The 25,175-nt window shown below is 43.6% G+C and overlaps 1 protein-coding gene across 3 annotated transcripts in view; it reads right to left on the reverse strand.

The window, feature by feature from the left end:
• ZFAND3 (zinc finger AN1-type containing 3) overlaps positions 1–25,175 on the reverse strand; it is a 275,627-nt gene that overhangs the window by 188,402 nt on the left and 62,050 nt on the right. For all 3 annotated transcript variants that reach the window (XM_034764817.1, XM_034764815.1, XM_034764816.1), the window contains exons 2-3: positions 23,225–23,265; positions 15,550–15,576 (exon numbers count right to left, since the gene is read on the reverse strand). In XM_034764817.1, the coding sequence (XP_034620708.1) occupies positions 15,550–15,576; positions 23,225–23,265 (68 nt within the window). The remainder of the gene's footprint in view (positions 1–15,549; positions 15,577–23,224; positions 23,266–25,175) is intronic.

Raw genomic sequence — 25,175 nt, forward strand, 5'->3', positions numbered from 1 at the left:
AAACAAATGACTGCTACTTATAACTGAAGCTAAGCCTTTCTAGTTTATCCGATGCTCCATAACAATGGAGTTTTCAGATATGCAACAATTTTTAAAATTCTCACACTAACAGGAAAATGGTCAAGATGAAAGAAAAAAGCACATTTCAATTTATTCAGGGATTTCTAACATTAACTTGCCATGGGGCAAGTAGGTGGATGTAAGCTTCCATTAAGGGCTTCTGTGTTTCCAGGTTTATTTATATCTATCAGAGTCTTCTCTAGATGTTAGCGAGTCTCAATAAAAACAAAAATAGCCAGTACTGTCAAAATGTAGTTTTTAAATTGCTGCTGAAGAACCTTTAAGCAAAAGTCTTAAGTGGAACTGCCTCCAAGTGATACAGAAGCATTGCTGATGCACACAGAAAGTGTCACAGTGAAAGAGTGCTCTCATCTATACTGGGATCAACCTTCTACTTCTTCACACACGGGAAGGCAGCACATGTCAACATAGGTGAATGAGAGCTTGTTTAATAAGGGTAGAAAAGGCTACACTAAACACAGCTGGGATACAATGGTAGATAGCAGCAGCAGGAAGAAATGGATATCATTTTTCAGCCTGAAAATATATCAGAATGTGGCATTTGCCTCCAAGTACACATCTTTCCTTTCTTTTTGCTTCAAAAGGAAGACATAAGATAAACAGCACCTTTAGGTAAAAGGTCAAAGCCTATGACCGCCACCATTACTGATGAAGAGAAATGGATCTCTAAATGTTGACTTAGTTCACTGAAAACAACTTTGGCTTGAGGTAAGCAGAGTTTAATGGGAAATAAACTATACCTATTCTACTCTGTATATTCTTAAGTATTTCTGAGCATCTCTCCTCTGAAGGCAGTTTACTTTTGATGAATTAATACTCATAAAACTGAAGCACCCACTGACTGTCTCCAACTTGTGTCACATGCGGACTGATGCTCTTCTCCACAGCTCTGCCAATTCACCTCAGTTTTGACATGCAACACATCATGCTATTGAAGGATTGGGAGTCTGCAGTATATGCTGACTTGCTGCACTGTTAATGTAATACTTTACACTTATAGACCACTTCTGATATGGAAATCTCCAAGCGTTTCATAAATATTTATTTTCATGCTGTATAAGATTATTGAAACTTATTCATTTATGTATTTATTTTGAGTTATGATAACTATAGAAAAAGATCTCATCAGGCTATGGGCATCACTGACAGTTAAAAGTTGACAAAAACAAACTCCTCAAATTTGTCCCAGGAAAATACACCAAGCAGTTAAATGCACTTTTAGCAATAAAATCCAAACAAAATTCAAGCCTCTCCAATGTATACTACCCACACAATACTCAGACCATGCAAAAATCCCCATAGTCCCCAAAGCAAAAACAAGACGAGACTAGCCTTTAACATGCCATTAAGGTCAGCACATTGGCTATTTTGCTGCAGAGGTGGAGCAAATTCAAAGATATAGGGCCTTAATAGAAGACTTTACCACCAGCCACCTCATTTATACCACAGAAGGTTTCAGCTCAAGCACCTTGTTGACCAAAACTGGGGCACTATGCCACAAGGAGAAAGTTGGTCTCTTAGGTAGGTCTCAGGCCATCCAGGACTTTAGAGTTCAATATCAAACCCTGAGGGGAAAAAGATCCACCTAGTGCTTTTAGGGAAGAGCACAGAGAACAGATGTAACATGCTCAGAGATATAGATTTAAGATGTAGCCTCAGGTAGAATACATTGTAGCAATCCAGTCTACCCAATATGTAGGGAGTTATTATCCAAAGGCATGGATAATACACATTGGGAAACTGAGGCACAGATGTTAAGTGACTTGGACAAAGCCCCCCCCACACACAAAATCAATGACAGAAAATGGCATAGAACCCAGAAGTCCTGATTCCCAATCCTGTGCTCTTAACTACAACATGGGCAACTCCCGGGGGCATTCTGTGCCAAAAAAAATTAAAATTCTGTGCGCAATATTTTAAAATTCTACAAAATTCTGCAAATTTTATTTGTCAAAATAACACATTATAATCACACCAGTTTCAATTATTTTAGTAATTTATTTCAAAATACTTTTCAGCAAGTATGTCTGTAACAATACAGACACACACACAAATTACTCAATGAGTAGAGAGTTAAAGAAACCCCTACGACAACCCAGCTCCTGTTTCTCTACCCTTCCCTCACAGAGCCCAGCCAGAGGGCCAGACACTCACACTTCCTTCCTCCAGAGGCCAGTTGTGGGCCCCCCAGCCCATACACTTGTACCCTCTACAGGCCAGCTACAGGTCCCCACCCAGCCCACACACTCATAACCTCTACCCCCCAGAGCCCAGGGATCCAGAGGGAGAAACAGCCTGATGCAGGGTCCTGGGCTTGCACGGAGTTTCCTGAGCGTCGCTGCCTCCTTCCTTTAGGGCATCCTGGGATCTTCAGCTGCTGGGAACACTCCAGTTCCCTCCCCCTCCCCCAGTCCTTGACTTTTATTTGCGAACTGGGCTCTGCTAGGTCCAGTGGCCCCTAGGGGCAGCCAGTAGCACTGCAGCCCATTTCTGTGGGGGGAAAAGGAAATTCTGCACGCACATTAATTTCTACAAAATTCTGCACTGTGCCATGGGGCAGAATTTCCCCAGGAGTAATAGGCAATACAGTTTGTTGACATACCAGTCTCCTGCAGACCTGATTGATTCCACCTAAAGAACTCAGAAGAGTATGCTTTAATCAGTGACATCAATAAATGTGAAATGCAGTTCCCTAAACCATGGCAAAAGATAGGGAATGTGAAACACAAATGAAGAACTGATTAGCAAAAATAAGACACATACAAACATGTCTAATACAAGTGATTAATTTTACATGGACTTACTCAAAAGTACAATTTTGCTGCTATAAAGCACCAAAAACATCTATGGTGATTTGCAAATATCAAGTGTCAGTTCCTCCTAACTACCAGAAGACAGGGTGGAGCACTCTATATTTGCCCTGTTCTGTACACTCCCCCTGAAGCTCTGGTATGGGCCACTATTGGAGACATGATGCTGGGCAAGATGAACCATGGTTGGTCCAACCCAATATGTCACTTATGTTTCCTCCCTCTGACATATGATTGAAATGCCTAGCCTACTTCGCAGTACTGAATACTTTATTATTTACAGCCAAAACTGGCAGTGCAATCCATATTTAAATTGTCTACCATTTTCCATTATAAGACCCTGTTTTCAGTTGCTGAGACTTCACCAAACTTTAATGGTTCAGGCTGAAGTTTTCCATGCCACGTGTCTGCCCCAGGCTCAATTTTTGGGAAGAGTTTCAGTTAAACTGGTTGAGCTATTTCAGAGAAACGAGTTAGGGAAAGATACATTTTGTGAATATTAAATTATTGCAGTTGTATCACGGAGAAGCTATAGCATGTCTCCATACTTTGGAAGAGGGAATCGTATTGTGACAGGGAAAGTCACTCCAGGTTCAGAGAAGTGTCTTTTGCTCTCCCTGTGAAATTTCAAAGTTTGGCTGAGTTTCACGCTTCTAAAAACTGCTGTTTGCAAATGCTCACTAGAAACTTGTTATAGTTTGGCAGCAAAATTATCTGAAGATTCCTTCTCTACAGAGAAGGCTCCATCCTCACAGAGATCCATACCAACTACACTAAGCATGCTCTACTCCAACAGAGCATGGGCCAGGACTATTCAGGGCTGAGCAGGACTTCTCCTCCACCCTATTGAGAGCGAATGTGCCACTGGGCACCAGAACTGACAGTAGGGAGACTCTCTCTTCTGTGTTATTTATTATTTGTATTCCGATTGTGCCTAGGAGCCGTAGTCATGGCTTAGGACCCCATTGTACTAGGTGCAGTACAAACACAGAACAAAAGATTATCCCAGCCTGAGAGAGCTTACAATAAGTATAAGACGAATGACAACAGACGGATACAGGCAGACCAACAGGAAAGTACAAAGAAACAATAAGACAGTGCTCTCAATGCTGTCACTGGCACCCAGGAAGTCTGACTGGAATGTAGAGGGGAGAGGAGCCAAGAGGGACAGGGATAGAAGCCGATGGGGACAGACTGTGAGGGGACAGGGACAGAAGTGTCTATAACCACTAAATCACATTGCCCTTCAGAACATGGAATTGAACCCAGAATTCCCATATTTCAGTATTCCTCTACTCTCAGCAAATAGCTGTAAAACCCCTGGCAAAATGTGTCTCATTCCTTTCTAGTAGCTTATCCACAAAGATAACCTACTATCACCATCGCCAAGCATTCATTTGCTCAAGCATTCATGTCTTGGATTTAGAGATTTCAACTCCAACCTTGCTGATGACCACTTTGGAGGTCTAAATAGTTCCATGTTATAACTTCCATGATTTTGTCATAAATTCTGCTGCTATTTGGTGTTTTTCTTAAAGCTCCAAACTCCTGGAGTCAAGTGATAATAATAGAAGCTCAGCTTTTATTTAGACAACAGATAGCTCACTTATGGAGAAAAGACTGAAAATGTAATCTGCGTACACCCTAACAGCTAAGGAACCCAAATACAAAGAAAAAACTGTTTTTTTTAATTCTCATAATCTGAGGCCTGACTCGTAATTTTTGAATGCTTGGGGTTAATAATATTGGTGGTTCCACATGACAATTTATAGGTTCTGTTAACTTTTTGAAAAACATCAGGAATTATTACAAAAAATACCGCATAAAAGAATATTAAAGTTAAGCATTCAAAAGTTAGGAAGTGCCAGAACTGATGCTTCCTGCACAACTTTATAATTTGGCCCCATACTGAGCACATACACTCCTTAATTATCATCATATATAATAACAAATTAATTTTTCTAAAGGACCTCTGCCTTATTCAGGACAAAAGATAGATGTGCTCCAGGAATGAAATCAGAATGAAATGAAGCTGTTGTCTTCACAACCGTTCATTTAAATTTATAACTGAAGCTGGAAAGTGAGTAGCAAATGAGGCAGGAAGAATTGGATTCTATCCCCGCCTCTGCCACACAGTCCCTAGATGATGTTGGTCAAGTCACTTATACCAGAATTTTCATAGGTAGCCATTACTTGTGTGTTCCTCATTTCCTGAGGGCTACACTTAACACATATGGAACCTGATTTGCAGAAATGTTAAACATACATATACAACTGAAGTCTATGGGAGCTTTAACACACTGTCTCTCAACATCTCCATACTACTGTACCCCTTTCAGGAGTCTGATTTGTCTTGCGTTTCACCTCACTTAAAAACTACTTGCTTACAAAATCAGACATAAAAATACTGAAGTGTCAAAGCAGACTATTACTGAAAAATTGCTTACTTTCTCGTTTTTAGCATATAATTACAAAATAAATCAATTGGAATATAAATATTTTACTTACATTTCAGTGTATAGTATATAAAGTGGTATAACCAAGTCATTATCTGTATGAAATTTTAGTTTGTACTGACTTCGCGAGGGCTTTTTATGTAGCCTGTTGTAAAACTAGGCAAATATCTATATGGATTGATGTACCCCCTGGAAGACCTCTGTGTACCCCGATGGGTACGTGTACCCCTGGTTGAAAACCACTGCTTTAACATATAAAGCACTATGTAATGCTAAGTACACTGAAAAAATCAGGGCCTAGGCATCTCATATTGGACACCCAAAATTAGTGGGCAAAGAGGCAAGATTTACCTAAAATGTCTTCTACAGAATTTAAGTGACAGACCATGGCTCCTAGCTAATGATGATTTTTTTTAAGTTGCACACATTTCAAAGGCTTTCAAGAACAAAACAGTTGTTATAATAGCACACCATGCAAGTGATCTGCCTGGCCATTTGTATTACATACACACACAATCATCCATGAAGAACAGGGTTCTTGTATGTTCAAGGATTTAAGTTGGAAGCAGGTTTGACCAACATCCTATGCTCTCTGCAAAGAAAAACCCCAATATATAATTTGCAATAGCTACAGTGCTAGGTTCTTGCTATATACATTTCTTCCAACATGGCCTTTCCCACAATCCTGGAGGCTGAAACAACTCTAGCATAGGAAGTCCTGGTTTCCCTTAGAGTTTAGTCTCTACATAGCTAAGGTTGCAGCCAGATACCATTAAGAAACTTTGTAGCCCCCATGTTGCTCTGCCTATTAAAATGATGTTGCCACAACATTGTCAAGTTTTCTCTGAAATCTAAGGGGAAATTTTTGGCAATGTTTGAGAACAGATCAACTTTGAATTGGAAATGCTGACTTGTACCATTCAAGCTCAGAAACTGCTTGTTATTTATTCCTTCTTCTTTTCACCAATTAATTCTCCTTGTAAACCTATACATAGGCTACCTTTGAAAAAACAGGTTGTAATTAAACAAAGTTACTAATTGTATCTAACTGTAATGGCTAATGTGTGACTAGTTTGCCCTCTGGTGACTAGTTTTGAGAGAACATAAGAGTGTCCCTCCCACAGCTCAAGTGGCAGTGATCTGTGTATGCAGAGCTAAAGAATAAAGCTGCCATTCCAGATTTGAGCAGTTTAATCTAGTAATTGTGAAATGACAACCCAGTAGAGGCCTAACTTTTGAGATGACACAGTAGAGTGAAAGGTCATTTGACTAAAAACCCATACCTGCTGCATTGGCTGTATTCCTCCATAAGCCTGCTTCATATACCACAAGATGTGTCCCCCCCAAGAGTGCAGAGGCAGACCTCTGTTAGGTATTTATATGGCTCCATTACCGTAATATTTGGGTGCCTCTCAATCTTTGATGTATTTATCCTCACAATACCCCTGTGAGTTAGGGAAGTGCTATTATCCACATTTTACATATTGGCAATTGAGGCACAGAAAAGATTAAATGACTTACCTAGGGAGTCTCAGAAGTCCTGTGGCAGAGCAATGAATGGGACCAGGAACTCTCCAGTTTCAGGCTAGTACCTAAACATGACACCATCCTTCCCCTCAGGTAAACATGGATGAGTTATTAGTAGACCCCCATGTTTTTTGAAAATACAAAACATGAACTAAAATGGAAAACAAAAAACAAAAAACTCACCACAAAACGGTGGCTCCTGCCCAACAGGGCTGGGCCTAGCTTCCTGCTATGGGTTTTGCGATCTAGCACATGGGGTTGCAGTGCCGCAGCACCACTCAGCTTTGGCCCAGCTGTCCCTCGGTCATGGAGAGGGAGGACAATTTGAGTGAGTGTTGCAGTGACCCCCTGGGTCACAGCACCCGTACCAGGGAGCTGGGCCCAGCCCAGCAGGACAGGAGTTGCCACTGCAGGGTGAATGTGAGGTGTGCTTGCTCTGCAAACACCGCCCCAAAGGTCTGCCATCCACTCAGAGGCAGGACCCAACACCCTCCTCCCTCCATGGATAAAATGGAAAAAAACAAAACAAGACAAAATTCCCTAAGAACAAAACAAAGAAATTCCAGAGGCTCTAGTTATTGGCCATCTACCACTTACATACGGTTCTATAACCAAATCACATTTGTCCAGGTACCCAATTCTGCTGAGCCCCTCTGGCCCATGATTAAGGCTTCTTAGTAGATGTCTAGCTTTCAATAACCATATTTTTTTTTTTTACTGCTGAGCTAAAAGGTTTTCCCTGAGGAAAGTTTTGCTTGTGGTCTCTCCTTGCTTGTATATGTAATGGCTGCTGACATGTTGTCTGTGTCTATCACAATGACTACTCACCTAATTTCTCTCAATGTCCTTAGTTAGAGGCAGTAAAGAGTCTGATTTCCTTCCATACCTAAGGTGTAAAAGCAGATGTAATCTAGGGGAAGAGAAGTAAGGCAAAGCAGAGCTAACCTCCATGTTTTGTTGTGTCTTGATTGAATTCAGCAGGAGTTCAATCACTGCAAAAACAAAGGCAGGCAGAACTGCTGATAGTTTTTGCAGCTGATGGAAGTATAATATTGAAGGGCACAAAACTGCTTTTTGTGGGTTGCCTTAAGTAATTGAATGGCAATGAGGATTTCCTTATGGACTGGACTTGTGGACTGTCAGCCAACTAAAGAGAAACCTGCAATTTTATTAATATGCTTATTTAATTTGTTTTTCCCAAAATGAAACTAGACTCCCTGCAGGTGAACTAAGTGGTAATTCATTAGCTTTAACAGTAGTTTCTGGATCAAAGATGATAACAGGTTCATCTAGCATGTAGTAAAAAAATAAACCTTATTTAGCACTTTTCATCCCTAGATTTCTGAATAGTCTTGCAAAACCCCTCTCCAGCTAGCCCCTTTTCCACTTGGTACCAATTTTTGTCCTAATGCAGACCCTGAACTGGTGGAGCAAGGGAAAAGAAGGAGTTTAGCTGCTTGTGCCCTGTATAATTTTCTACACAGCATTGGTGGCTTGGATCCTAGAAAACATGCAGTAAACCAGACAGATAACCCATTGTATTTCTAAATACTCAACACACAGCTCTGAACAACAGGTATCTCCAATGACAAACTAAATTCTATCCTAGTGACAAAACATGAATTTGGATCACGTATCTTAAAGGAATGAATTGAATGGTTTAAAAATGTGCTCAGATACTGACCTCTTTCTTTTCACAAAGAAAGAGTTAAACACTTTCTTTTATTCCCCAAAGGCTGCCTTGTCCCACTCAGAGGTGCCATGTTTTATTTAAAACATACTCTCTCTCAGTAACCACTTGTTCTAATTGGCAAGGCAAGACTGGGTCCCCAAAGCACACAGCTCGTTACATTCAGTTTGGATTACAAAAAACACGATGAAACAAACTGCATCGAAATGTACAAATTAACGGCTCAGGAGTGCGCGACACGGACGTGGAATTAGATTGTAATATGGAACAAACTCCACAGGGAGGCTAGGGAACAAATCACTAGTGTCTCTATAAGCTACACAAGGTTTCCAAATGAGCAAATACACAAAACAGAGCACAGGCTTTTCCATAACTCACCCAAATTGCTAAATATGAATAGCAGAGATTCCTTCCCCCCACCTTATGCACACATGTAAAAGACAATGGAGTTACAAACAAGAAGGCTTAATGAATTAAACCTGCAGGTCGCACTGTCTAAATATGTAACTCATCTTTGCTTTCATGCTGACAATGCGCAAACATCAATGCAATTAAGTCATACTTCTAAACATTTTTTAAATCACCTGGGAACCAGAACACAAGGGACTAAATTAGAGTTGGTGTTTCAGCAGGCAGCATGGAGAGGTTAATGAGCTAGAAGTTAGATGAACAATATATTTATGGAATAGGAGGAAATGGAGTCTTCACTACAGACAACAAAAGGCATAAGACAAAATAAAGTAACAGCTCTTTGTACAAAAATTAAGCAAAAACAAAAAGGCAAAAAGGGTGCTCTGCTCCACCGTCAGAGTTAGGGGGATTAGCCAGCCCTTGAGATAACAATAGGCAAGCAATAAAATTGTTCAGGTAAAAAATATATTAAAATTAAAAACAGACGTTGCAGTCTTTTCAGGCAGCCAGCAACTAGCAGAGGTCACACTTCTAGTTAACTGTAAAGTGCAATTTGTAATGGTTTACATAAATGAGCCTCAAACTACCAGGCTGTCAAAGTCACAACAGCTAAAAATCATTCCAATCATCTTTTGTGATCTTAGTTCCATGTCTCCTTAAACAGGAACTATGAAAACACTGAAGCAATACTGGATCTCAGGTGTAATGGAACTCATCATGGCCTCTTAAACAGGTAGCTTTGTCGTTCCCCTAACAAAAGGGCTCACATACCTTGCATGAGAGCAAGATTCCTGTCATGAAGAGGTTTAATATCTTCATGAGAAGCCAACATTAACCCCATTCGGGACAGGCTAAATCTATTGGCCAGTACGAAATGCTCTTGAGGGCATTGGAGGCTTACGCATCAATTGCTACAAAATTTAAGTTCCCATTGTAAGAATGCTGTGTTTCTAGCCTTTGTGTTTGTGAAGAAACACTTCTTAATGTGACTAGATTAAATGCCATTTTCCTGATGCTGGGGACATCCAGATAGGAAGATATGAATTGCCCTGGGCCCATGCACAGCTTGAGTGCCAGGCTTCATAAAGAATCCTCCTTCCTCCCACCAATTACAGTGCAGCAGTGGATCCATGCTGTGGCCATGGCCTCCCACAATGCTTATACACCCCCTAATACTTTGTCTGAGGAAAGAAAGGGGTGGCATGAGGGGGAAGGGAGAAAGGAGAGAGGAGAAAATAACTTGCAGATCAGCCCAGTGGCTGAGCCACCAGCCACACTCCCAAAAGCTTTGTTGCACATCTGTGTACAGGGAACCCTCATTAAGCGGGGCTCTTGACATACAGGGAGTACACATCCCCGAAATGGGATCCCCAATTCCCACTTGACACTGGTACTACGCTAATTCTGATACAAGGGTGTAGAACCTAGGGTTAACATATTTAAAAATTAAAAAAAAGGACACTCCACAGGGCCCCACCCCAACTCTGCCCCCCTCCCCTGAGCGCCCGCATTCCCCTCCTCCCTCCCAGCCATGAAACAGCTGCCCAAGCGCTAATGGCTTCAGGCAGCTCCCATACCTCCGGACCCTGCGCCCCCAGAGCGGAAGTGCCCGGCGGGCGGCGCAGGGTCCGGAGGCATGGGAGCTGCCCGAAGCCGGTAGCACACAGGCAGCTCGGCTCTTAAAAAGAGCTGAGGAGTCAGGGAGCACAGCAGCCACCGGAGCCCGCTCTAAGGTAAGCCAGGGATGCCGGAAGCTGGGACTATTTTTCCCGGACATGTTCGGCTTTTTGGAAATTCCCCCCCGGACGGGGGTTTGATTAACAAAAAGCCGGACATGTCCGGGAAAAACCAGACGTATGGTAACCCTAGTAGAACCCTGTAGTAATACTTCTGCACCATGCCTATAAAGAAGAGGGCAGGCTCCACCTTTGAAAGAGGTGTAAATTATATTCACCTCATTGAGTAACCAAAAATATTGTATTCACCCCTCAAAATCTGCTGTATACTCCCCTCCTTCCTATCCTATACTCTGCACATACTGATTACTGGCTACACGTAGGGGGAATCTTCTACAGCATAATTTGTCACGGGTTGCCTCATCAACCAGAGCTAAATTAAATTAGGAATGCAACTATACTTGAATGAACTGATTTCCTACTGATTAGTATTTCTCCTCCAAAACATTAGGACTTTATCTTTTGTCTTGTTTGCTTATGATTTACTAATCAAGTTACATTTAAGAGAGTAGTAAGTAAGTGCTTCCCACATGACCACAAATATTAGCTTGCTTTAATGAACCAGGCAATGCTATCACCTGGGTCATCACACTTTGCAGAGGCTTCAGTCTTGCTAATGATGCAAAATGATAAGGGCCAACTAGCAAGATAAAAGGAAAAGGAAATTGAGGGTAGACAATGAAAATTAAGAGCAGCAATAAACCAAATCCCAATAAATCCTTAGTTAAATGGAAGCTAAATACTTTTTCACAATCATGATTCTCCTCCTTAGTAAGTTTGATATACACTTGGATTCTAAGTATTTACAAGTTCTGTGGCATTCTTCTCTCTCTTTGCATTAAAAACACAAAGCTTTAACCTGCAATTGGGGAGGGCTGTATAGAAGACCAAATGAAGATATATGCTGAATGCTAAATAAATACCTATGATGCTTCAGTACCCTGTAGATGGGTATTTCCAGGCTGCCTAAGTTAGAGTTACCACGATGAGTGGTGTAATTGGCTACACAGTTTTCAAAAGAATGCTTATCAGTTTGAATGTGCAATACAAAATGGACTGGAACACAAAAATACTGCCAGTCTCAAATGCTAGTCAAGTGAATTTGCTTTAATAGTCTTGCAGTAAACATTCTGTATGCTACTAACACTAATGCCTTGGCTACACTTACCCGCTAGTTCGACAGCTGGAAATCGAACTTCTGGGTTCGACTTATCGCGTCTAGTCTGGACGCGATAAGTCGAACCCGGAAGTGCTCGCCGTCGACTGCGGTACTCCAGCTCGCCGAGAGGAGTACCGCGGAGTCGACGGGGGAGCCTGCCTGCCGCGTGTGGACCAAGGTAAGTTCGAACTAATTCGAACTAAGGTACTTCGAACTTCAGCTACGTTATTCACGTAGCTGAAGTTGCGTACCTTAGTTCGAATTAGGGGGGTAGTGTAGACCTGGCCTTAGACAGACAGGAATACAGTGGGAACCCACCACAATCAAAGATCCAGCCTAATGGAGCAACACAAATGGAGATGCCATCTTATATTAGAGACTAACACAGACACCATACTGCAGCCCTCCTAAAAAAAGGTGTCTGCATACAGACAGAGACAATGTTGTTTTTAAGCTGTAGATATTTCTTGCTGCTCTTCCAACATCAGAGCACTAAAACATGAGGCTGCACATCAGTAGAGAGGGTAAGCACCTAGACAATGCAAGCACACTGGATTTTTTGATATTTCATTTAGAAACAGAAGTCTCCTTCAGGGGCAAAGGGAGGAACAAAGTACATACATAGTTCTCCATTTATTGTGCAATACTATAGAGCACAGATTACAGGATATGAAACAGCAGTCTGCAAGATGCATGTATTTTTGTTGGAATTGTTTTCCACACTGCAAGCCAGAAGACTGAGCGAAGGTCTGCTCTGCAGTTTACTGACACCAAAAATCGACTTGGAAATGCACCCCAATGAGTGTTTGTCAGGTCATCCCTGTGGTCGCTTTACAGCCATGAAGGAACCCTACTTTGATTCCAGCCTCTTGCAGCCTAGAACAAATAGGGTTGAGCTACCATTGTAAATCCAGGAAAATCATTCAGGGAGACAGATGAAAGGATAATTTCTGATTTTACTGAAGAGTAACTCTTCCTCTCATTGAATGAGTTTCTAAACAAGTCATGTCTAGTCCTTAAAAATCTGCTACAGCAGCGGGCCTCCTCAATGGAAGTGGCAAGGTTAAAGTGTATAGAAATGAATATAACAATTCTACACAATCTGGGATGCAGAAGAATTCCAGGGAATAAAGATTTGCCACTGAAATGGCTTTCATAGTTTTCTATATCTACATTAAAAGATGAAAACCAAGGCAGAACTGGTATGTCGTATATGTGAACCCACTTTAGAGAAAGCAGTGCCATTTATTTTAGCCCTCTTTTCTTGTTATATGCATCCTTCAAACTCAAGGGAAAATAAAAATCAATACTGTGTTTGAGCAACAAAACTTTATAGTCTGACATATTGCCACTGCATACGTATTGAAATGTATTGCCAGTTTGGTGGTCAGCAATAATGATTTCTACTTTATTGTAGATTCTGATTATAATAAAACAGGATTCTATTTGTAAAGATGGTAGCACATGAACACACACACACACACACTATTTCAAGCAATAAATGACAGTGATCCCGGAATCAAGACATTCAGGGCTTGTCATTTCTGATAATTTTAGAGAACTCACCACATGTACATAATACGTTGTAGCACAGCTCAGAGAAAGAAGTGTATTCTTGAATCGAATTATGCTGATATAGTGGTTCAGGTATATGTGGAAATCTTGTAGCATGGTTTAAATCAGAAGTTAGAGATGGAAGATACCTTGGGTCTAATTCCCTCGTACATACCTTCAATTATAGCCTCATTGAGAAGCACTATGAAGCCCCTCAAGAGTTTTGTTAGAAATATTTTACCCCTGCTGATGTTCTAAAATTATTTGGTCTACTTCTAGTGGTCTCTGTGATTCTCTCCACCATATCATCTTGTACTGTGGCACTTACCTTTAATTTCATGTATTAGCCCTTGGGCAAGCTGCAACCATTACCTGCATTCCTTTTCCTTTCCTGTCTGCTCCATAACAACTACCTTCCTCTAGTCTGAGAGAGAATGGACTAAAGGTGAAATATATTTATATAATGATTTAAGGAAAGAGTACACAAATATTTCATGTTACTGAGGAGTCTATTTGTTCCACAGTAATGCCCAGAGTCTCAGGATTGAGATTTTGTTATGCCAGGTGCTATACAAACATATAGGAAAACAGTCCCTGCCTGAAAGATCCTACAATTTAACGCAAAAAGAAGAACAGGAGTACTTGTGGCACCTTAGAGACTAACAGATTTATTATTTAACGGTGAGTTTTCATAAACAATCAGCATTGGCCTAACCCTGCTCCCACTGAAGTCTATAGTAAGAGTCTCACAGACTTCAATGGAAGCAGAGTTAGGCCAATGCTAGATGCTTTTGAAAATCCCACTGAGTGTATAGTAATTCAGGCACTGAGCACTAACAGTTTGCTAAATTGACAGGACAGGTTGTAGTAATGGTGTAGAATGTGGGGTCAGTGAAGTACTTAGTCTACCTAAACATTGCATTTCCTCACTTACCATTCTACATTCGAATTTGAAATAACAGAACAATATAGCATTTCTATTTTGGATATGTGAGATGTCTGAAGTTATTATAGGTTAGGAATCTACAGTGACTTCATCTCTGACAATTCAACATCAAGGTTTCACCGTACCGTACCTGTACTGGAGACAGTAGGGTATAGATAGCTTTTAGGCAACATTACAAAATGAAGACCAGCACACTGTAAAGTACTTTGCTGACTCAGGATTAATTTTAAGAGTCTCTGTTGAAAGCATTTGAACATTTCAGGATCTGTGATTTTTACTAATTCTTAAGTAAGATGGGTTTGATTTTCTCAAAAAAAAATTCTTGGTAATATCAAACTCTTCTCTCCAGAGTTTCATAAACCTTTTTGTGCAAGTTAAGAACTAAGTATTAAACCAGAAATGCTAGCTCTATGGTCATGTTGAATAGTCCTGTGAACTTTCAAGCCTTTCAAGTTAATACTTCAGTTTCTACCAGTGAGGATTTATCTTCACACTTGTCTGTAAAGTGCCTAGCAGACTACTGCCTTTACAAATAAGATGGATCAATCCTTACAAATCCTGTGAAAGGCAGGGGAATACTATCCCCATTTTGAATACGGGAAAGTTGACACTAGCAATCAGAAATTCCTGGCTCCTAGCCCCATGATCATGCTACTTTTCCTTTTTGACCACAGGTTAAACAAACAAGTTGCCAGATCACCCCATATGTTCATCCCCACAGTCATTTAGCAGTTGTTAGTATTTGGCCAAACAAGCATTAAAGACAACAGTTCCTGGGCAGTGCCCTTTGCTCTGACTAGGTCTGTGCCAATTTAATCCCATTTCTTATCACAACTGAAGACTAATTATGAAATACCCATGAATGTTTCAGGGAAAGAAAGATCAAACCAGATCATGATAATATATTCAGGAACTTGTATATAATTTGGCAAGATTGAAATTATGGCAAAAAAGGTAAAGGAAGGCAGGAAGATACTGTTTCTGTAATTTATACTGCTATGCAAACCCAGCAACTATGTTTTGTTTCCTCAGTAGCCTGTTGCCCTCCTCACCGGATATATTTAAAATTCTACTTTCTACCAGAGTGTAAATTTTTTCTCCCCCCAGAGGAAGGGAATAGAAGAGATCCACCCTCCATTTTTTGTTTTAATTCAAAGTTACTTAACCATAGTTACTAACCTTTTTCATTGTGTGGATTTCTTTTTTCTAAAATGAAAGAGAAAGGAAACAAGGGTCAAGATAGGTAATAACACTCAAATTCTCCCCCTGATACAAATCTGCTACAACACATTAATTTATAGCTTGCCACCTTATCACAAAAATGTAAGAGGAAGAATCTTCGGCATTTTTGGGGTGTCTAAATTATGGAAACACAGATTTTGATGGTTTTCTTGATAACTATTGTGATTCAATTTACAGAAGCAAAATATAAGTCTTTGTCTTCCTATTTTAATGGTCTGGCTGAAATCCAATGTTACATTAAAAAAATCCACAGAAAATTAGTCAGTCGCTTAAAAAAAAAAAAAAAAAGAGGGACAGTATTAGAGGAAAGCATGCTAGTTATCACCTGTTAATGAATTCTAGAAGACTCCTGCCATATGAAGATTATCAACAAGCCATAATTGGGACCTAAGATAGCAAAAGCAAGTTTGGCACTCCTAGAATATCAGTTCTCCCTCTGTCAGTAATGACTAGTAGCAATCTGATCATTGATCCCAGACTGTCAAGGTCTAATGGATAAGGTAGCTTTACATTCACAGCATACTGTGTATTTTAGAAAAGAGACTAAAATGGCTCTAAGGGATCCTTGACATTTTAAAGTTTCTACATATAAGTATGAACAATATCACTCTCAGTGGGAGTACGCCTTTGCACATGCAGGGTACTTATTCAGAGGGGAAGGACTTTTCAAACGAGACTTGCAGAACAGGAAGAAAATGAAGAAAACACACCTTAAACTTGTTTTCTTCTAAAGAAAAATCAATAAAAATCAAGGTTTAAAGAAGTTCCACTCCAGGCTTGATCTGCTGTTTGTACAGCCTGGAGTATTCTGTTAGCTATAAACTGACAATCTTGCATATCTTGGAGTTGACTATCAAATATACAGGTTGTTCGTAGAGTTGCTGCAGCCATGTTGGTCCCAGGATACAACAGACACAAGGTAGGTGAGGCAATATCTTTTATTGGATCAACTTTTATTGGTGGTAGGTACAAGCTTTTCAGCTACACAGAGCTCTTCTGCAGGTCTGGGGAAGGAAGCAGAGTATCACTTCCCCAGATCTGAGGAACAGCTCTTTGTAGCTCGAAAGCCTGTACCTTCCACCAAGAGAAGTTGGCCCAATAAAAGATAATACCTCACCTCCCTTGTCTCTCAAATATAAAGATGTATATTTGATACTTAAACATACTTGTATGTCTAATACTTACTTGGAATCTAAAATAAGACAGTTACCTTTTCCGTAACTGGTGTTCTTCGAAATGCGTTGCTCATGTCTATTCCACAGTAGGGGTGTGTGCTTGCCACGTGCACCAGTGCTGGAAGTTTTCGCCCAGCAGTACCCTTAGGGAAGTGCCCCAGCAACCCCTGGAGTGGCGCCTCCATGGTGCGGTATAAGGGGCACTGCATGCTCCCCCCACCCTCAGTTCCTTCTTGCCAGACAACTCCGACAGAGGGGAATGAGAGCGGGATGTGGAATCGAAATGTGTTGCTCATGTCTAAGAATACCAGTTACAGAAAAGGTAACTCTTTTCTTCTTCGAGTGATTGCTCATATGTATTCCACAGTAGGTAATTCCAAGCTATATCTGTTGGAGGTGGGTAGGAGTTGACAAATTCTCAGGATGGAGCACAGCCCTGCCGAAACCTGGCGTCCTCCCTGGTTTGGGAGATGATCGCATAATGCGAGGTGTAAGTGTGAACTGAAGACTATGTAGCAGCCCTACAAATGTCCTGGATGGGGACATGGGCTAAAAAGGCAGCCAACGAGGCCTGCGTCCAAGTCGAGTGCGTCTTCACAACTGGTGGTGGGGGGGGGGGATTCCCACCAGGCCATAACAGGTACGGATGCACGAGGTGATCCAGTTGGAGAGCCGCTGAGTGGAGATTTGCCGACCTTTCATGCGCTTGGCGGAGGCGATGAACAGTTGCGAGGACTTTCTGAACGGCTTAGTCCACTCCAGGTAGAAAGCCAGAGCCCATCCCACATCCAGCATGTGGAGGTGGTGCTCCTCACTGGACACATGGGGCAGAGGATCAGCAGAAAAATGTCCTGACCCATGTGATAGGCGGAGACCATCTTTGGGAGGAACGAAGGGTTTGGGCGGAGCTAGATCTTATCTTTATGAAACACCATGTACGGGGGCTCGGAGCTCAGGGCCCTGAGTTCCGAGACCTGCCTAGCTGACGTGATCGCAACCAGGAAGGCCAGCTTCCACAAGAGGTGTGACCAGGAACATATGGCTAGCAGCTCAAACAGGGGCCCCGTGAGACGGGCCAACACCAGCTTTAGGTCCCACTGCAGGACAGGGGGCTTAACATATGGGAAGAGACGATCCAACCTTTTAAGGAATTAGCCAGTCATAGCATGGGAGAATACCGTGTGACCTGCATCAGGGGACGGAAGGCCGATATGGCCGCCAGGTGCACCTTGACTGACGAGGGCGCCAGGCCCTGGGCTCTAAGGTGGAGGAGGTAGTCCAGAATAAGCTGGATCGGGGTGGCCACCGGGGAAACGCCCCGCTCGTCCGCCCATCTGGAGAACAGAGACCACTTTGACAAGTAGGCTCAGCATGTGGAGGGGCGCCTGCTTTCTAGGAAGACGCGCTGAACCCCTTCTGAGCACGTCCTTTCCTCCCTACCTAACCATTGAGCAGCCACGCCGTGAGGTGGAGTACCGCTTGGTCAGGGTGGAGGAGGCGGCCCTGGGCGGGACCGCAAAGGCCACAGCGTGGCAACCGCCAGGCCAGTGAGGGTCCCGTACCATGCTGCTTGGGCCATGCCGGGGCAATCAGAAGGACCCAGGCCTTGTCCAACTTTATCTTTTCCAGGACCTTGCTGATGAGCGAGAAAAGGGGGAATAGAGAAACTGGCTTCACCAGGACAGGAGGAAGGCATCGGATATAGCACCCCATCCCAGCGCCCCTTGGAGCAGAACCAGGGACAGCGAACAGATCTACCTGGGGAGTTCCCCACGCTTGGAAAAGTCTGTGCACCACCTTTGGGTGGAGAGACCACTCATGCTGAGAGAAGTTCGTGCTCAAGTGTTCCGAACACCCAGCAAATGGAAGGCCTGTAGGCAGATGTTCTGGGCTAAACAAAAGTCCCACAGCCTGAGGGCTTCGCGGCAGAGGGCAGAGGATCGGGCCCCACCTTGCCTGTTGATATAGAACATCGAGGCAGTGTTGTCCGTGAGTACCCTGACCACCCGGCCCTCCACGTGCAAGTGGAAGGCCGTGCACGCCAGCCATACCACCCTGAGCTCTTTGGTGTTTATGTGGAGGGTCAGAGTCTGAGCCGAGCACAGATCTTGGGTCTGAACATTCTCCACATGGGCCCCCCATCCCAGGTCCACCTCGTCGGACACTAGTTCCAGTGACGGGGCCCTGCCCCTGAACGGGACCCCTTGGAGCATGTTTCTCAGGAAGGACCACCACCGTAGGGAGGGGATCACTGGTTCGGACACTGTGAGGACTTTATCCATCCTGTCCCTGGCCTGGGAGAACACCGAGGCCAACCAGAGCTGGATGGCCTCATCCTGAGTCTGGCGTGACAGATCACATGACCCAAGAGCTGGAGGCACACACTAGCTGTTGTCACCGGAAACCTTGTGACCATGTCAATGAGCCCTTTCAGGGTCTCAAACCTGTCCGGTGGGAGGGAGGCTTTGGCCAACGAGGCGTCCAGGGAACACCCTGATAAACTCTATGAGTTATATCGGGACTAACGTGGACTTGGTGTTGTTTACCAATAGGCCCAAAATGGTGCACTTAGACAGAAGGAGCACCACGTGATCCGGCACCTGAGACTGGGAGCTGTCCTTGACCAACCAATTGTCCAGATAGGGGAAGATCTGGACCCCCTGGCGCCTGAGATAGGCCGCCATCACTGACATACATTTCGTGAATACCCCGAGGGCAGTGGACAGGCCAAACGGGAGAACGGTAGAGTGGTAGTGTTCCTGCCGCACCGTGAAATGGAGGAAGCATCTGTGTCGCTCAAATATATGAATGTGGAAGTATGCGTCCTGCAGATCGAGGGCAGTGTACCAGTCCCTGGGATCCAGGGAGGGGATGATGAAGGCCAGGGAGACCATGCGGAACTTGAGCTTCACCATGTATTGGTTCAGGCCTCACAGGTCCAAGATGGGCCTGAGACCCCCCGTTTGGCCTTCGGGATAAGGAAATAGCGGGAGTAGTACCCCTTGCCTTTGAACTCCCCAGGTATCGCTTCCACCGCTCCTAAGCCCAGGAGCCTCCCCAACCTCCCGGGGTCCCCCAGGAGGGATGGAGGTGGGCGTGGTGGTTGGGTGGGGAGGAAGTAAACTGGAGGGTATAGCCCTGGGAGATGGTGTTGAGGACCCATTGGGCCAAGGTCAGCCGCGACCACTCCAGGAGGAAAGCACACAACCAAGTGGAAAAGGGAAGCTTGATTGAGATCCCTGATGAGAACTGGCAGGGCGCCCTTGGGCATCCCATCAAAACCGTCTTTTCTCTGCTTGCTTGCCCTTGGAGGACCCAGGCTGGGGGGCAGGCTGAGACTGCCTCTGTAGGCGCCTCATAGTCCTGCGACTTCTTATAAGAGGTATTGTATTTTGACTGGGTGGCTTGAGTGGGAGTCTCCTGCGGCTTGAATTTAGGTTTTGCCGGAGCCAGAATATAGAGACTCAAAGTCTGGAGAGTTGTGCGGGAGTCTTTCAAGCCATGCAGCTTTGTATCCGTTTGTTCCATAAACAGAGCTTTGCCGTCAAACGGAAGGTCCTGCAGGGAGATCTGCGCCTCACTGGACAGCCCAGAGAGCAGGAGTCATGACGCCCTTCTCATGGACACCGCGGAGACCATGGACTGCGCGGCCGTGTCCGCTGCAGTCGAAGCTGCCTGCAGGGTTGCCCTGGCAGCCGCTGTGCCCTCTTCCACCAGCACTTTGAAGTCCTTTCTGTCGTGCTCCTGGAGGGAGTCCTTGAACTTAGCCAGGAAGCTCCGCAGATTGAACTCATGCCGGCCCAGGAGAGCCTGGTGTTCGCCACCCGTAACTGGAAGCTCGAGGACGAATAAATTTTTCTTCCAAATGAGTCCAGCTTCCTTGAATCTTTATTTTTCAGGGCAGGGGCTGGTTGGCCCTGCTGTTCCCTGTGGTTGACCAACTCAACCACCAGGGAGTTAGGAGGAGGGTGGGTGTATAAGTATTCAAGCCCCTTGGTGGGTACAAAATACTTGCGTTCCGCTCTCTTAGAGATGGGGGCCAATGAGGCTGGGGTTTGCCACAGGGCATTTGAAATTTTTGCCACCCCTTCGTGGAGAGGCAAGGCCACCCTGCCTGGTGCCAAGGAGGACAATATATTAACAGGGAGACCAAGGGCTCCTCCAGCTCCTCTGCTTGGAGGTGGAGCCTTGATGCCACTCTTTTTAAGAATTATTGGTGGGCTCTAAAGTCCTCCTGCAGGACGGAGGGAAGAGGGGCTGTAATCACCTCATCGAGGGAGGGTGAGGATGCTGGAGTGGTACGTTGTGTGTCCAACGGCACCAAAGGGTCCACCGACTCCTTCCTCAGAAGTCTGAAGAGGGAGGCTGACGGTCCTTCTGAGGCTCCAGCCACCAAGCGAGCCCACACCGGGGGCCGCGTCGGGGGCCACGGTGCCACTGGTACCATTGACCTGGCCATGGGGCCCAGTGCCACTGTAGCTGCTGTGGCGCTGGCTGTTCAGCCTGGCCCATCAATGGACGACTACAAAGGGAGGCAAGGCTGACATTCAACCTGTCACTGTCCCTGAACCGGGAGAAGTGACGGCACCAGGAGCGATGCCAACCATGGGGCTGTGATCCCAACATGGAGGACCGGTACCGTCGGTAACGGCTGCTCCGCAATCGACGCCCAGGGCTGCAGAGGCGGTGCCGTGGCAGGGTCCTGGAGCAGGACACCGAACGGGAACGACATAGACGTTCGTGCCGTGACTGGCTGCGATAGTCCCTCTGAGACGAGGACCTTTGGCGTCATCTGCCTCAGTCCCATCGGTGTTCGCTCCTCGAGGTGGAGCAGTGCCGAGAGTCTCGGTCAGACGGAAGCCAACCAGGCAGTCTGGTGGGCGTCGAGGGTGATCCACGTGGACTTTGCCCTGAACGGCTGCTGGGCGGCGAACGGCATCAGGAATGTTCCCTCGACCAAGACTGGTACCGAGCCGGGGGCGACTGCAGAGATCCCAGCGGTAGCTTACCTCTGGAGCGTGAGGCCGACAGCGGCGGTGCTCCTGGTATCAGCATGGACATAACATCCCGGGTCACCTGTGGAGGCCATCCAGGGCCTCCGGTGTGGAGGGCATCTGGACATCCAGGGAGGCCTACTCCTCTCGACTTGAGTCAGAGGCCTAGAGGCCGGTGGGAATCGAGGGCTGTCTGACATGGGTCTAGCCTCTGTCCCGGGTTTATTCCAGTACTACAGCGAAGGCGGCCACTTTCTAGCCTTCTTGGCGTGCCCCGTGGATGGGGAGTGGTGCTGACTAGTCAACGGTGCTAAAGGATCACCGCGCACCGACACCTACTGTGGAATACACATGAGCAATCACTCAAAGAAGAACTGCATGCTTCTGAGTACTCAAGTATATCAAAAGTTTGTAGCACTTTATTCCTTTATGAAATTAATATAGTGAACTTTTATATGATCTATGATCCACCACCCAAGGGTCTTCCTAGACTTTAAATAGAAATTCCAAAGGAATCTGGTGGGTATTTTATACACTGTTGGCTCAAATTTAGAAAAACAAACCAACAAACATGGATTTATGCATTCAAAATGAATGGTCTAAAAAAATTCTAAGGGGTCATTACATTTTAGTTTTAGGGCTAGCCAAGAATCTAAACCATAAAAATGTTGACTTTTTTGCTTCAGCTTTTAATATTTACTTCTAGCTCCCTTAAAAGAGATTCTTTTAAGATATGGAAGAATGGAAGAGCATCAATTACGGCAAAGTAAGTGGGATTAGTATAATGAATGACAACGATTTCAAAATCTGAGAAAGTTAATGTAAGAGCGGGCAAGTTACGTGAGACTGAAAAGGTTGATAACAGTTCCCAGCATTCTCCAAGTTTGCAAGAAGAAAATACAATGCAGAGCTTAGGATTAAGCCTGTTGGTCAACAACCAATGATTTAATGCACAAGTTGGATATTAAATACACATGGGCAGCAGGACTGATTTCCATAGCCACTCCTCTTCCTTTTATAGTTTCATCTGTGCAAGATTTTGGTGTTTAGTAGCAAGAGTAAAAATGTGATCTACCGAATTCAAAATTCCAAACCAGACTGATACATTTTGAAAGCTATGTCAAATTTACACGAGTTGCACTAAGACTGGCGCTCTACAGTTCAAGGGCATTCCAGACTTCTGTTATCTTCACTGAGTGAAGGTTGATTGGTATATTTACACAAGAGGCTCTTGCTTTACATATACTGGAGATCGTTTCAACAAACATGAGCAAATAAAATGAAGCACCAAAGTGAGGAGAATCTGATTTCACACACACACTGAAAAATCCAAACCCCACGCATAAACCCCAAAAGAGATGGCAACAATGTGATGATTTAGATAGTCTAAGAAAAAAAAAAAACCCAAAAAAAAAAAAACACAAAGCCTTTTAGTGCACTTACCAGCAAAGCATTTGGAACAGAGATTCATAGTCTTGCTGGACCTAGGGCAAGGAAAAAAAAAAAAAAAAAAAAAAAAGTAGAGCTAAAAATTCATTATAATAATTCTAAGCAATACACCAGGAGTTTTCAGAAGAAAAACAGGAGTAGGAGGGGGCAAACATTTAAATGGCTAGGCACCTATACAAGTCAACAGTGGCAAAGGACTGGCAGAACTAAAGGCAAGGCGGGAGGAAAGAATCTCGTTTGACAATCTTTTTTCAACTTGGGAAAGAGCTTTCAAAGCATGGCTTCCCAACATTTATCCTAGCATTCATAAATAACCTGTAGGATAACAGGTATGATAGACATGAAAAGCTGAATTATTCCACTTGAAGCAACAGTTTTTCAGGTCTGGCACTTCTCCCATTGAAACATTTTAGGAAATATGTTGTTTGTACAGAAGAAAAGATGTCTACACAAAGATTTGATTTGTCCAATATTCCTGATTCAGTTCAGACCAAACGCCATAAAAGTCACATTTTGGGGTTACACAAGAAAGCACTTTCATAGTATCATAGAATATTAGGGTTGGTAGAGACCTCAGGAGGTCATCTAGTCCAATCCCCTGCTCAAAGCAGGACTTTAACACCATCCTGAGTAGGGTTGAAATACATAATGGTAAGCACAGTTATAAAGGTTATACCCAAACTGCCCATGCTATAACAGTTCCAAAAATATAGAGGAACTCACTTTTCATGGGCTGTCTACCTGGAACTTCTCACTAGCACTAAATTTGCTACGTTTCTAAAGGTAAAGACAGATGTGGGAACAAAAACAATGGAGCCCACCAAAATAATTACATTTCTAGTTTAAAATCAAACAAGGCTGAAATTTTGAAAAAGAACCCACAACTTGCACAATATGTTGTAAAAATCTAGGCACCCAATGGAGACCATTGTAGTATCAAATGGCAAATATTTCTATAAGTGTCTTTTCAGACCAATTACTTCTCAGATTAAATATTTTCCTGGTTGAATTATAGAAACATTCTAAGTGTTTTGCAAACAGGGCATTTAAAATTTTTTTCCTGTAACATAGGGAAAATCCAGATCTGATTACTCATATCTTAGTGCCAGGCATTTCAGGACATTAAGATGCTTCTGAATTCCTGCACAAGTGAAAGTTGGTTTATAATTGACTAAAAAATCCCAGTAGAATACAGGTTACTGCAGGTATGAGTCAGACATACTTGCCAGCTACAGCAGGAGATGCACAGACACACACACTAATATTAAATATAAGCAGTATGTGCAAAGGAGAAACATTCAATCCTAGGAAAAGAAAAGCAGAGCAGCCCTATCCAGCCATACAAATACATCATATGGTTGATATAGACCCAGATACTCAGTATGTGCATTGACATTCTACACAGATTATCTAGTTCCAGAAGAACTGCAATTAAAAACAGCAGGTGAGCCCACACCTACAGCATTAGCATGCTGCAGTCCAGTACTCACTGCTTGTGAGTTAGACATTCTGGACTAACTCAATATGCCAGGCAGGAGCTTCTCTGCAAAACCACCAAACCCCAAAGGGCAGTCAAGAGAAAACAAGGCAGAATAGGGGTGGTTTATACTGATGACATCAGAGCTGGCAATGACAGGGGCATAACTAGCAGCTGAGGCAGGTTGGTTATCAATCCAAAGTCTTCATAGGATTTTTTTTTTTTTTTTTTTTTTTTTTTTAAAGCATGGACAGGGAAGGAAATATATTGCTATGTTAAAGGGAAAAAATGACACTCATTCACCACACAGGAGCTGGATGTTTTGAACGAGCGGTGCTATGAAACAGTCCCCATATATTCATCTTACGGGCTGAATAACTTCAGGTCACTACACAAAATCTTTCAGTTTCTCATTCACATAAGAAGGAAAGTTCACAGTGGTCAAACACCACACAGAAGAAAGGAGAC

The sequence above is a fragment of the Trachemys scripta genome, chromosome 3 (assembly GCF_013100865.1).
Source record: "Trachemys scripta elegans isolate TJP31775 chromosome 3, CAS_Tse_1.0, whole genome shotgun sequence".
NCBI lineage: Eukaryota > Metazoa > Chordata > Testudines > Emydidae > Trachemys > Trachemys scripta.